The sequence below is a fragment of the Antennarius striatus genome, chromosome 23, assembly GCF_040054535.1.
Source record: "Antennarius striatus isolate MH-2024 chromosome 23, ASM4005453v1, whole genome shotgun sequence".
Taxonomy (NCBI): Eukaryota; Metazoa; Chordata; class Actinopteri; order Lophiiformes; family Antennariidae; genus Antennarius; species Antennarius striatus.
Window position 1 is genome coordinate 12162669 of NC_090798.1, and position 13135 is coordinate 12175803.

Consider the following 13135-nt stretch of genomic DNA (forward strand, 5'->3'; position numbering starts at 1 on the left):
CATGAAGGAATATTCAACTCATCAGCTGTTTTTGTTTTATGATGTAATTTCGACTCTGATATGAACGCTAACAATGCCATTACAGCGGCGTTAGCTAATTGTAATCTCAGATCTTTAATCTCCAAGCAGTTACGTAACCATGTGGTGATGAATGCCGTTGTGGTATCTGAAGGTCTGCTTTGACGTCATGATTAACGACGTCTCCTCTCAAGACTCTCATTTCCACCTGGGAGAAACCAGTCGAGTGACCCCACCCCCACCCACCCACCCACACACACACCACCACCACCCTTAAGCTGTTATCTCACTTATTATGCATGTGTCCAGAAGATGCCATTTATTTTTCATATCATATCTTTTGCATTCGTTTTGTTTAGTAGAATAACGATAAGAACAGGAAGCTCTCCTACTCGAACCCCAGACGGTGACGTTAATGCCGATCTCACATCTCTGTGATAAATATAGAAGCAGCTGGAGTGTTAGCTTAGCGTCAAGAATGGGGGGGGGGGAAGTCACCTGTCTGTGTCCTAAGGCGAGAACATCTACCAGCAAACACCTCCAAAATTCACTAATCAACATATTTGTCCTGTTTGGTGGGGGGAAAAAAATTATTAGTTTCAGTTTCATAGAGGTCTTTCGAGCCGAGCTGTTTGTGATGTCCGGCATCCGTTTCTGCGGAAACAGAAGAAACTGGAGGAAGCTGCTAACACCAATTATCACGTGTTAATTACTGAGCGTCAGAGGTGAGGCTCGGTTGATTCCAGGGGTCAAGGTTGACTGTTCGGTTGTTTTTTTGGGTACATGGGGGCGGGATATTAAATACTCCCATTGGAGTGTGTGCTAGAAAGCAAACTGCGAGTGGAATAAAATATTCCTCTACGATGTACTACGATATTAAAAACTCCACAAAAAAAAAAAAAAATGCTCGCTAGATTGCTCTGAGAGAAAATGAGCAGCCAGAAACGCTTCAACCACAATAATCCCAACAAAAATCTGCTGTTTTAGCCGATGTACCTCCACCCTCAAAGATAAGGCAATCCAAGGGAATCTAATGGTCCGAGAGCAGCTCCGAAAACATCCCGGAGTAGATTCCGTGACACTAATCTTATTCCCCCATCCTCGGCTCCTATACTCTATGCGTTGACTCCCCCTAAAAACAGAAATGATAAATTTCTAGTCTCCCCCCATGTATGCAAAAGCTTCCAAGATTACGCTGCGATGAAGCTCCATGCATAATGCATGAGTTTCCCTTTTGCCTTGCGACGCACCAAATGTGGCAATATTTTGTCCCCCTCTTTCCCCCCATCCCTCCCCTTCCTTCCTGCCCCAGTTAACGTACTTCCTACCAGCTTGTCTGCGCCCCATCCGTTATGTCCTCACTTAATTTAACAATTATTCTGGTGCTTTTACTGGAATGAGAGCGAAGGGAAGGTCTTGTCCCATTGAGACGTAACCAGCTTTTTATTTATGCCTGGAAAACTAGTAAAACAATCTGCTTCAGGTTTTGTTTCTTTTTATTTTATTTTATTTTTTTGGTTCATCTTTTAGAAAGTCCCCATCGGCGTGATTTATCAGCCATGTGCTCCTTCTGTCGTTCGTTCAGGTTTTTAAGGACAAGCGTCTGTTTACCTGAGCGCCACCTCATCAGCCTGTGTTTACACACGGCTCACATTCACACAGCGTGTTCCCGCGTTGTTCCGGTGCTAAAAAGGGAAGATGAACCTCCATGTTCTAATTATCCACGCTTGGCTCGAGGTGCTGCACGTCCCGTCGTCTTTTACGAACCACTCGCAAGGTGTCCCCCCCAGCTGATTCAACGTGACCGGCCAACAAAACCGGGCTTCACAGACTCGGATATTCATCTACAAGCAAACAATTTGCATTTTCTGTGTTTTTTGCTTTGTTTTTTTTTACCTTTGTAGGAAATATCCCGCATCAACGACATAGTGAAGCAGGTGCTGCTGATATTCCCACATTTCTGTCTGGGCAGAGGGTTAATCGACATGGCCAAGAACCAGGCGATGGCGACGCTCTTCAGCAATTTTGGTAAGAGTCCATCCGCCTCTGGCAGAAGAAGTGACGAAATGAAAACTCGCATTTTTATGAAATATTAGCTTCTGAAATTGTTGTTTCTACACAAATAAAAACATCATCCAGGTAGGTGACGCATCAAATGGCTGTTGTTGTTTTTTTGATACTACGGCAGCGATCTGGTGATTGAAACGGTTTTAAAAATTGGTTCTAAAGTAGACCTCAAGACGTTGTTTTTTTTTGCATAAGGGAGGCACCAATATTCCATCACCACCAGGTGGTCTCTCTGTTTTTTACGCCTGCATTTTTCAGACCCTGATCAGATTTTCTGTTTCTTGTTGGTGAAAAAATACCTTGTCTGCTGTTTTTCCTTGTGCTTAATATCCAACAAATCGACTTCCGGACCATTAAAAAAAAGATAGACAACCCTTAATAATATCCCCCAATGTGCATTCAAACTAAGCATTTGCAAAACAGCGTATCGATTTCTTCCACATGGCTGCAGAGTTTCTTTTTCTGCTTCACTTCTTGCAGCTCTTTTGACCTGCGTGCACATTCACAGCAGATACACTCTTGTTATTCCTGCATCAGAGCCTTAAATAACGTGTGCTTTAAAGTGACCCCCTACTGGGTCAATTTAAATTCCCGTTCTCTAACCCGCCAGCAGGGGGAAAGATGTTTGAACACGTTGAGCTGTTTTTTTTTTCTTCCTCTGAGTGTGTTAAAATTAGAGAAGAGAAAAGAAGAAGAGGGAAATAGCTTGAAGAGGGGGCGCCAGAGGTTGGGGGGGGGGGGGACCATGAAGAGGCAAAGACGAGTCTTATCTGTGGAGAGATGGAATAGGAAATGGTGGTTTGAAGAATCATTTATGGCAGCGGTGGAGAAAAGCAATCACGACCTAAAAGGGCTGGAGAGGAAAAGGGTTATTTACCAGACAAAAAGGGACTCGAAGCGCTTTTGCTTTTCTTCTTCCCTTACTTTGCCCCCCCCACACACACACACACCCTTCCAGGATCCAGGGTTGGAGCAGTCGGCAAAGGGAGGAGAGGGCAAGGGAAAATTGACAATGATTAGAGTGGAGGGCTGTCAGTGATTTTCTTATGCGTCCATTACCAAAAAGAGACCTCAACACCCAAAGCACCGGATATGAGTGATTTCCTGCCTCGACAAAGGATGTTTTAAACTGCTGGTTTTCACTGACGAATGTGTCTTCAAAACACTTCAAAAAGAGATGACAAATTGACATCCACGCGAGGAACTCCGGTCCTCTTATTCCTGTTTATTTTGACGTTGTCCTTTTCGTGAGTTTTGTAGATAAAGCGCAGAAATGTTCCTGTTTTTTTTTGTTTGGTTGGGTTTTTTTTCTTTATCTGTGACAAGAAAGTATTCTACATGTCATGCAGATATTAATGTCTGAGGGTTTCATGGGGTTTTGGAGAAATTGAACCTAAAGAGCGGTCCAGTGTTGATCCGAAATGAGAATTTTTTTTGCATCAAAAAAACGAGAAAAGAAAAAAAATAGTTTTCCTTTAAAGGGTATTGATATTATTTTGGGTTTTTTTTCCCATCTTCCTCTCACCTTTATTAGGAGAAGACCGTTTCCAAGACCCTCTTAGTTGGGACATGGTGGGGAAGAACCTTTGCGCCATGTCCATCCAGGGGGTGGTCATGTTTGCCTTCACGCTCCTCATCCAGTATAACTTCTTTTGCAAACCGAGGTAAAAAAAAAACCCATCTGAAAGTGACTACAAGCACTTTAAATGTCATTTAGTCATCCATTACACTCTGAATCTGAACTTACTTTTATATTTTATTGTTACCAGAGCTCTCACTAACTCCAAAAAAACATGAGGTTGCCATGGAAAATAACGCCTGTGGCTGGTTGCACTTTCCAAACTTCACTGAGCTTAAACTTTGACTGAGATAATGTGTCAGGCCGGTTCATTCTAATTTGTGTTACGCCAACCGGGCTCCACTTCCATCTGACAGGCTGACTGTAGGGAAGTCATTATCTGCAGAGGAAGAGGATATCGACGTCGCTCGGGAACGGGATCGGGTGTACGGAGGCAGGGCCCAGAACGACCTTTTGAGGATCTGTGACCTCACGAAGGTATGTGGCGGTGAATCTTTTCTCTCACTCTAATGCACGGTTCTGATTTGGGTTTTTTGTTACCGTTTGACATTAAAATTGATCGCTTTATGTGTTTTTAGTTGTTTATGGCTGGAAGCAACTGAGACCGAGAAAGTTTCTTCCTCACGGTGAACTCTGACCTTCACCTTTACAGTATTTTCCACACTATAAGGCGCACTGAATTATAAGGCGCACTGTCAGTTTGTTGAGGAAAATAAAATGCTTTTGGGTGCGCCTTATAGTGCGGAAAACACTGTAATTATTTCATTTCGGTGCATGATTGCTACTTTCAGTCGCATTTTCCCGTCAAAAAGTTACTTAGATATCGTATTAGGTGTCAAAGTCCGCGCTCCTTTGCAGCGCCGACCCCTTCCCCCCCTTCCTCCCTTAGCAGCGGGGGGAGCAGTGCACGCCGTGCCTCAACGCCACCGAGATTAACGCTTCATCCGTCGGCAGATGTTCCCTCCCGGCGGGCGGCGCGGCAGCAGGAAGCGGCGCCGCAGCAGCGCCGCTTTCGCCGCTCCAGTGCCGACAGCTGGACCGTCTAACAGCGTTTCGCTCCTCAACCAGCCTCCTCTCGCTCCTTTACTCCCCCCGGTTTTTTCTTCTTAGCTTCACCGTACTTAAACTTTCACTCATTGCGCGTTTTCCATGCAAATGCCCTAATCCGTTCCAAGACCCCCAAAAATTCAGACATAAATGGTTTATAAAGCATAAAAATGCATCAAAACATGTAATAAATACATGTTATTAGATTATTACACAATAAATTAGTTGTGCATAACGTAAAAAACAAATAAAGAATACAAACGATGTGATTAAGCTCCTCCGTTGTCCATGCGGGGGCCATTTTTCGCCCGCATCTCCAAGGATGGTCATTTCGGAGCCGCACATCAAACAGAAGGCATCGGGATTCTTCCGGCGGGTGCCCTCATTGACTCCCACCACAGCCGTCCCTCCCCCACATCCATTCGGGGGTGCGGATAGCCGAATTGATCAACGAGCGCGTGGCTTCGGCGCGACCCCCGTCATCAATCTGAGCGTCGCCTCTGAAGCGATCGACGGCCCATCAGTCACCTGTCAAACCCCTGCTCCTCCCCCTTTTGCCTCCACCTGCTGTTGTGAATGGAAGCATTCCGCCGCGTCGCCCGACAACACGCCAACGTGAACTTTAACCTTTTACGAACCACATTAAGTGATTCCCAACACCGACTTTTGTTCAGTGTTTTCAAGGTTATGGAGAAGTTCTCAAAGTGACGACGACAGTTTCTCATGAATGCCGTTGTTTTTTTTCCTCCTCGCACCGTTTGCCATCTGGCTCGCTCTAAATGCTGCAAATTATGCCATCATGTTAAAATTTGTTTCCTTCACTTCCTCTCCGCCCCCCCCCCCCCTCCCTCCATTCCATCTTTTTTTTTTCCTACACCATCATCTTCCATCTCCACACTCCTCCTCCTCCTCCTCCTCCTCCTCCTCCTCTCCCGCCTCCCATCGTCTCACCCGCGTTCTCTCCACTTTCTGAGGCCGGCTGGCTGATTAATTCTGTTGCCTGCTTTCAGGTATACCCTCGGAAGAGCACCCCCGCTGTGGACGGGCTATGTGTGGGCGTACCCGCCGCCGAGGTGAGTCCAACGCTGCTCAGTGCTGCAAGCGCCTCAGACTCCAGTTCAGTTCCAACTCGGTAGTTTCATTTCAAACTCTTGAGTTTCCTGTGAAGCAAACCTTTGAAAATAATTTGAATAAATGCAAAAAAAACAAAAAATAAAAATAAAAAAATCTGTAAATTAACTGATAATATTTACAAAATATTGAAGGACAGAAGCACTGATTTGGTTTGCAGTTATTCCTTGAAGTTCAGCGGGTTTTTCTTTCTCTGCTTAAGTCGAGTCAAAATATATTCCAACTGCTGCTCAGAGGAGGAACGTTAATCTCCTTATCGTGACTTGTTTGGTTCCATTTCGAAAGTGCTAGACGTGTGTGTGTGTGTGTGTGTGTGTGTGTGTGTGTGTGTGTGTGTGTGTGTGTGTGTGTGTGTGTGTGTGTGTGTGCGTTTATAACACACAAGTAGTGTGAAAGCACTAAACACATGAAGACTCGACGATGTGACCGTCAATGAAATCTAAATAAACCCAAAAACAACAAAAAGGAACTTTTACTCTTTTTTTTTTTTTTTTTTTGGACAAAGAAACATTTGTGGAGAATTGATGAAGACATTTTTCAATCCGATTGATTCAGAAATAATCTCAAATGCTGACAGGCGTTCGTGCTGGACAGGCTTGTCCGTGGTATCGCGCGTCTCTGTCACTGTTTACTCTAATCCCAATGTAAATGCCATCGGAATATTATCATTCATGGGGTTCTGCTGATCACACACACACACACACACACACACACACACACACACACCGCATCCCCATTCATTATTTACACCCATCTTACCATCCTTCTGTGCATTCACAAGCACGGGTCACAAACACAACAGGAATCGATGAATGACACAAATCAAATATTTATGCTCCGAGCCGGAGCGCCTGAGGTGAGGTCACGTGACCGCCGGCGGTGGGCCTTCCTCCACCACCCGCCTCCCCCCTCCCCTCAGGAACGACTTCCTCCTTCGTGCCCTCTGGAAGGGGAAGTGAGATCAGCGACGTCGCGGGAGAAGAAGACTAAGCAAGGATGGCGTTTGAAATTTGCACAGGCGGGATGAAGCGCCGTGGGGGAAGCGGTTCGGTTGTGTTGTTTTCCGAGCGACTCCCGTGTTGATTCAGTGCTTGTTGTTATGTTTGTGCGCAGAAAAAGATCACGTTCTTATGTAGCTGAACACGACGCAGCAGCGTGAGCTCCAACTGGAAGGGCAAATATTTAAACTATCTGTAAACTTCATTAAAGGGGGTTAATGGATGTTCATTCAATAGGAAACAGTCTGTTTTCTAACGGGGGTCCCTCCTCATTGCGCCCATCAGTGTTTCGGGTTGCTGGGAATCAACGGCGCTGGGAAAACCACCACCTTCAAGATGCTGACAGGAGACATCCCGGTCTCCAGTGGAGAGGCCTTCCTAAATGGATACAGGTGAGGCGCTAATTCCCTCCAGTGCGACGGGTAACTCATCATAATTAGCCTCCCAGGATGGTTGCTCAGGCGGGGATCGAGCTGAGGTGGGCGCTTTTTTTTCTTCCAGATCAGTCTTTTGGCGTAACTTTCTACTCTATTTCTCTCTCTCTCATTCATTCTTTAGTTTTTTGCTACCAAGAACATAGTTTGGATGTCTCTTCTGCATTCTTCTGTCTTTTCAACTAGGTACCCTCATGTTCCCTCAGTGTGATATTCTCACTTTTTTTTTTCTTATGTCTTTCACATATTTCATTCCTTTTCACATCCTCAGCTTGCACCTTTCTCTCTGATTCTTGTCTGCTTTACAGAATCAGCCATAAGACATCTTTGTACAAGACAAAAAGAAAAAAAGGAAAACTTGTGTGCTCGACAGGAGGAGAGTCGACTTATTTTTTTAGGAAACAAACAAAGCAGTGCTGCCCGTCATCAGCTCGGGTTTAAACTTGCATCTACATATCCAATGAAAGAAACGCGAGGAGGACCTGACACAGTATTAATTATGGGTAACAAAGCAGCCTGAAGCGGTAAAAGAAAAAGAAAAAATGAAAAAGAAAAACAGATGCGAGTACACCCACTCTTCTGTTTTCAGCTCATTATGCTTTCTATTTATTGGCAAAGGAAAATGACTGGCGGGACACGACCAGCATTTCCTGAACGGAATGACAAATGTTTGTGTTGTGTGCAGCTTTGTGCGCGCAAAATTGTTGAGAGTCAACAATAGATCACAATAAGAGTAGCATTAAGCTAACTGAAAGGAAACAAGGTCAACTAGTGTCATGTCTGTACAGGAAATGGGATGATTAGCGCGGCTCAAGAAAACAATAGGCCATAGGCTACAACTTTATGGTAGCTTAGCATCTAACACCAAGGTAAAATAACATTATTATATAAGATTACTGATTTTTTTGTTTGTTTGTTAAATAAAATTCAGTCTCGTGTATTGGCTAATGGAATGCATAATCCCAGTTGATCACATTCTATGGGTTTTTTTTTCCATAAATATTCCCTTAGATGCTTTAAGATGGTGAGTTTCAGGCTGGAAGAACAAAGCATGTGTAAAAAGGCTATACCACTTCTCTTATCGGGAACTTTTATCAAACCTGAAACCAAACACAATATGAGATGAGTCGAGCTCTCAGTTCACTAGAGCCTTCCATTTGCCTCTGGGCACATCAAATCACATTTACCCTCCATCAGAGTGACACTCGCTCCCTGAAAATAACATTTGAGGGGGGAAATATGGCTCCAATATTTTCTGCAGGGAACAAAACAAAAGGAGAAAGGAAGTCAGGTGTCGCATTTGTCTGCAACCTGTTCCTGCAGTTATTGTCCTGACCACTAGAGGGCGCGTCTTGATGTAGCTGTAGATCTCCACACCTTCTTAGAGCTCAGTTATATTCTGCTCATGCTTTGTTTACACGTTTGCACCTCATGATTTCTTCAGTTTTCTACTTTTTAAGCAACTTTTTAACTTTTCACTTTCAGTTTTTGACTCAGGTTGCTCACATCCTCCTACAATAGTCTATCCACATCACCAGGAAAAAACATTTATTTATTTATTTATTTTGCAGCAGGGGCATCTGTGTCCTTGAAAGCAAATTGTGCCTTTTGTTTGTGAGACTGAGATTGGAAGCAACACTTTGTTTGAACCACAAACACCGAATATGAAATGCATTGTTCTTCCTCTCTATTAGTTTCTACTAGACTTTGAAAGTGACTTCGACTTGCTCAACACAAGAGAAATATATTCTTTTGCCATTTCCTGTAAGCATTTAATAATATATCTCTAATCTTAAACTTGAATGACGTCAATTTCTAAAATGTTCTCTTCCCCAGTATCAGAACAGAAATGAGGGATGTGCACCAGAACCTGGGCTATTGCCCCCAGTTCGATGCTATCGATGAGCTGCTGACCGGACAAGAGCATCTGGAATTCTACGCCAGGTTACGAGGGGTACCGGAGAACGAGGTCACCATGGTAACCGTCACATCCTTTCATATTTGTTGTCCGTAAACAAAACTGAGTTGGGTTATTGTTGTAGTTGTGTTATTAAACACATCCTTTCATACAAATTGCCAAAGTAGATTAAGCTGGTCACCATGGTAACACCACATCCTTCCATTTCCCAAGTTTTGTTTTTTTTTATGCTTACTTCAAATGAATAACACAAGGATAGGATTTTTGAACTGTATGAAGACTTCAAGACATATTTCCTTCTGGAAAGTTTGAGTTTATTTTCACCATCAAAGTATTTTCACCTTAAAAAAAAAAAGAATTTATTGCTAAGCTGGTGTTCCTTTTCCAAGTGATAGATAACCTGGGTGGGAGCAGCCGTACATAATGAAAGCTTCTCGGTTGGTAGAAGCGTAGCTGCTTTGGGTTACGCCTCTACATTATTCACATGCACCGGTGGTGGGGGGTGCTGACCCGGTCCAGCCTCGCTACGCCGCTCTCGCACCGCCCCGTGGCATCAAAGGAAGGAAGAGGCTGATGGCGACCGAAGGCCTCCAAACCGACGCCGAAGCTTTGATGTCTTGGCTGCGGCGTAAAGGGATCCAGCTCTGCTGAATTTGAGAAGCGGCGATAGCGTTGACGCGATGCGGCCCGTTGGTGGAGACCTTGTTTAACAAGCAAAGAGAACAGTAAAGCAGCACAGCAGCCTGTGATTAAGGTCTCACAGTGAGGCCAGCTGTCTTAGCTCGTCCTTGAAAGCCGCAGAGCATTGCAGCCAAAATAGCATCCATCACAAAGAGTCAGATGATGCAGACAACTTTGAAGGCTTGGTCACTTTGATTTTTTTTTTTTTTTTCCCTCCCCCTTCTAAAGGTGGCTGAGTGGGGGATACAGAAGTTGGGGTTGATCAAATATTCCAAAAAGTCAGCAGGAACCTACAGCGGCGGGAACAAACGCAAACTGTCCACGGCGATGGCCCTGATTGGTTGTCCTCCTGTCATCTTCCTGGTGAGACGTTCTCGTGTCGTACATAAAAATGAAAATGCAATCCACTGTTGTTTCATGAAGACTTAAGAGGTGTAATACATTAAATCATTATTGATGAAGGGCACATGTTTGGATTACAGGAGATCAGTTCTTTTTCCGTTTGCGACCACAGGAGGATTTGACTTTAGAGGGAAGTTGAGGTAAAAAAAAAACAAGAGCTGGTATTTTAATAAATCCTTTCTGAATTTCCCAAAGTATTACAAACAAAACAAAATTCCAGCGCGGCTTAATCGCTATACAGAACGATTGTACGTGTTGGAACGCAGTCTCGTTTGTTGGGGATATCAACGCAAAATCTGATGGGAAAAAGCTTCTGCCAACACCGAATATGACTCAATAAAGTTTATTAAAATCAAAATGCATGGAAAAAGATGAGACCCAAATTGTTCTGATATGGAGAACGGAGGAGAAGAATTCTTTCTTGTGAAAGTGTGATGAGTGATGTTGGAGGAAAAGCTGAGGAAATACAGTTGGAAGAACGACTCGGAACGATAGTACCATCGCAAAAACATCCGTCTTTGTATTTAAATGAATATCGGTTCAATAGTATCGACAAATCATTGCACTTAGTTTGTATTTATGTATTAGCAGCACGCCAGCTTTTGTCAGGTCTTGTTGGTGCAGCGCTTTGTGGATGAGAGGGGGTGTATTTTTCAGGCCTCACTCTCTGGTCATATTTCAATTAATTTTTTTTTTCCAAGGGCAATTTCTTTAGAAAAACACGGAGCCCACAGAACTGTGTTTGCACACATTAAAATCTCAATTCATCAGGACTGAAAGCTGAGTACAAAAGAATTTTCTCCTTAATGGAAGATTAATAAAGGCATGACTCAGAATAAACTGGATCATAAGCTTTCTATTAAGCGTTTTAATGTGCATTAGGAATTTGGCGGGGGCCTTATTTTACCCGGGAAAAACTTAAATGACCTCAAATCTCACCAGGATTGTCCCATAATGTTTGTCACCAAATGACGTACGTTCTCCAATTTGCATGTATGATCATTACTGAAGCACAATAATTATTACAGCTAGTTTGTGCTGTTTTGTTTGCCGCCTTTTAAACTGCATTGAATGCTCCACTTTGCATGATTCAAAGCAATCCATCAGATTACGGCACTAGCAACACATAAAGAAGTAATTAGCCCGTAATTAGTAATCCATAATGAATTACATTTCTAAAATGTATTCTGTTTTCTGGCTAAACGCTCGTGCTCATCGAGCTCCACTCCTCCGATCGCGCTCGTTCATTCGCCTGAGCCGGACTAGCCTTTGCTTTGAGGCGACGGTATAATATGTTGTCAGTGTCTGTGTCAGTTTCAGTATTGTGTGCTAGCCCAGGCAGGCCCCGGAGGCATTGCCACGAAGGGTTTGCACAAGCAGACACATTGGGCACGGTGATGAAAATACCCCCCTAGAATTTGCAGGACTCTGCGAGAACCAGGCCCGGAACGAAATCCGCCAATAGACTGAGCTCTGTCGCTCTAATCACGCATGGACAGACTAGCCCCAGGTAAAAAAAGCAACAGCCAGTCACTGAGACGTGTTTGTGAGCGATGAAGAATGCTTCTGGATTTGGCTTTATTATTCTTATATGAGGAAAACCTTTACTTTACCTGTGCACGTCTGTGTTTTCTTCCATCTCCTGTTTTTCCTGGGGTGTGTAATCGAACTGGGCGAAGCAGATTCGCTAATTTGTGTCTCACGCGGTTGCTTTTTTTTTTTTTTTTTTTTTTTTGCCTTTCCTCTCTCATTCGTTCAGGTGTCGCCTTTTAAAAAGAGAACTGGAGCTCCTAGATGTTTAAATGAAGTGCTTATGCTTGTTGCAGGACGAGCCAACCACCGGGATGGACCCCAAAGCCCGGCGCTTCCTGTGGGATTGCATCCTGAGCATCATCAAAGAGGGACGATCAGTCATCCTCACATCACACAGGTGCACAAATCATCTCATTCACTGAGATTTTCCATTGGCTTCACCTTTTTACATGAAACGTATATAATTTGCCTCTTCAGCAGTGACAGCAGAGATACAGCGGTACCTCTACTTACAAAATTAAGTGGTTCTGGAAGATATTTAGTAAGTAGAGACGCGTTTTCCATTCAAATGCCCACCAAAATTCAGACGTAAATGTTTTATAAAGCATAAAAATGCATCAAAACATGTAACAAATACATGATACGACTAGATTATTACACAATAAATGAGAGTTGTGCATAACATAAAAAACAAAGAATAATATAAAGAATAATAATGACGGTCATTTTTGCCCTCTTTGGTTCATGCCCTCTTGCCCCACCATGAACAACAGAGTGAATTCCAGTCCTCCTCCTGAACTTCTCCAACCACCCACGCGACGCCTTAAACTCCTTAAACTTCCTTTTGTTTTAATAACGTGGTGATTGTAGATGCATTACGGCCATATTCTTTGGTGAGATCAACCAAACGCATCCCTTTTTCATGCTTTTCTATCTCTTGCTTTGTTTGTATGGACAAAAAAACTCTTTTCTTCGTCTTTTCTTTTCCTCTTTTCTCTGTCACTTTCTTGGGGTCCATAGCGAATACTCTATAAGTTAATATATTTATGTAGAACTATCAGAACACCTCACGGGTCGAGGGCCGAATGACGAAGACGCTGTATAGACACCTATCTAGCTCCACATAGAGGTCCCTCTTAGCCAATGGGATGCCAGGATGCTAGGTAATAGCCAATGGCAGAGCAGCTGTAAGAATGTTGCGTTCAGGAACCTGGGGGAGCTGTGAGTATCAGCCCATACTGGATTTTTACCTTTCGTAACTCGAAATTTCTTTCATAAATAGAGGCAATATAATCCTGTTGAGGCGTTTCGTAGGTAGAACATTTCG

The 13135-nt window shown here is 43.6% G+C and overlaps 1 protein-coding gene across 1 annotated transcript in view; it reads left to right on the top strand.

Annotated features, from left to right (window-relative positions):
- Positions 1 to 13135, top strand: part of LOC137590992 (phospholipid-transporting ATPase ABCA1-like) — a 98552-nt gene that overhangs the window by 70905 nt on the left and 14512 nt on the right. The window contains exons 38-45 of the mRNA XM_068308847.1: positions 1923 to 2052; positions 3626 to 3749; positions 4021 to 4141; positions 5722 to 5784; positions 7126 to 7232; positions 9111 to 9252; positions 10102 to 10236; positions 12102 to 12205. Coding sequence (XP_068164948.1) covers positions 1923 to 2052; positions 3626 to 3749; positions 4021 to 4141; positions 5722 to 5784; positions 7126 to 7232; positions 9111 to 9252; positions 10102 to 10236; positions 12102 to 12205 — 926 coding nt within the window. The remainder of the gene's footprint in view (positions 1 to 1922; positions 2053 to 3625; positions 3750 to 4020; positions 4142 to 5721; positions 5785 to 7125; positions 7233 to 9110; positions 9253 to 10101; positions 10237 to 12101; positions 12206 to 13135) is intronic.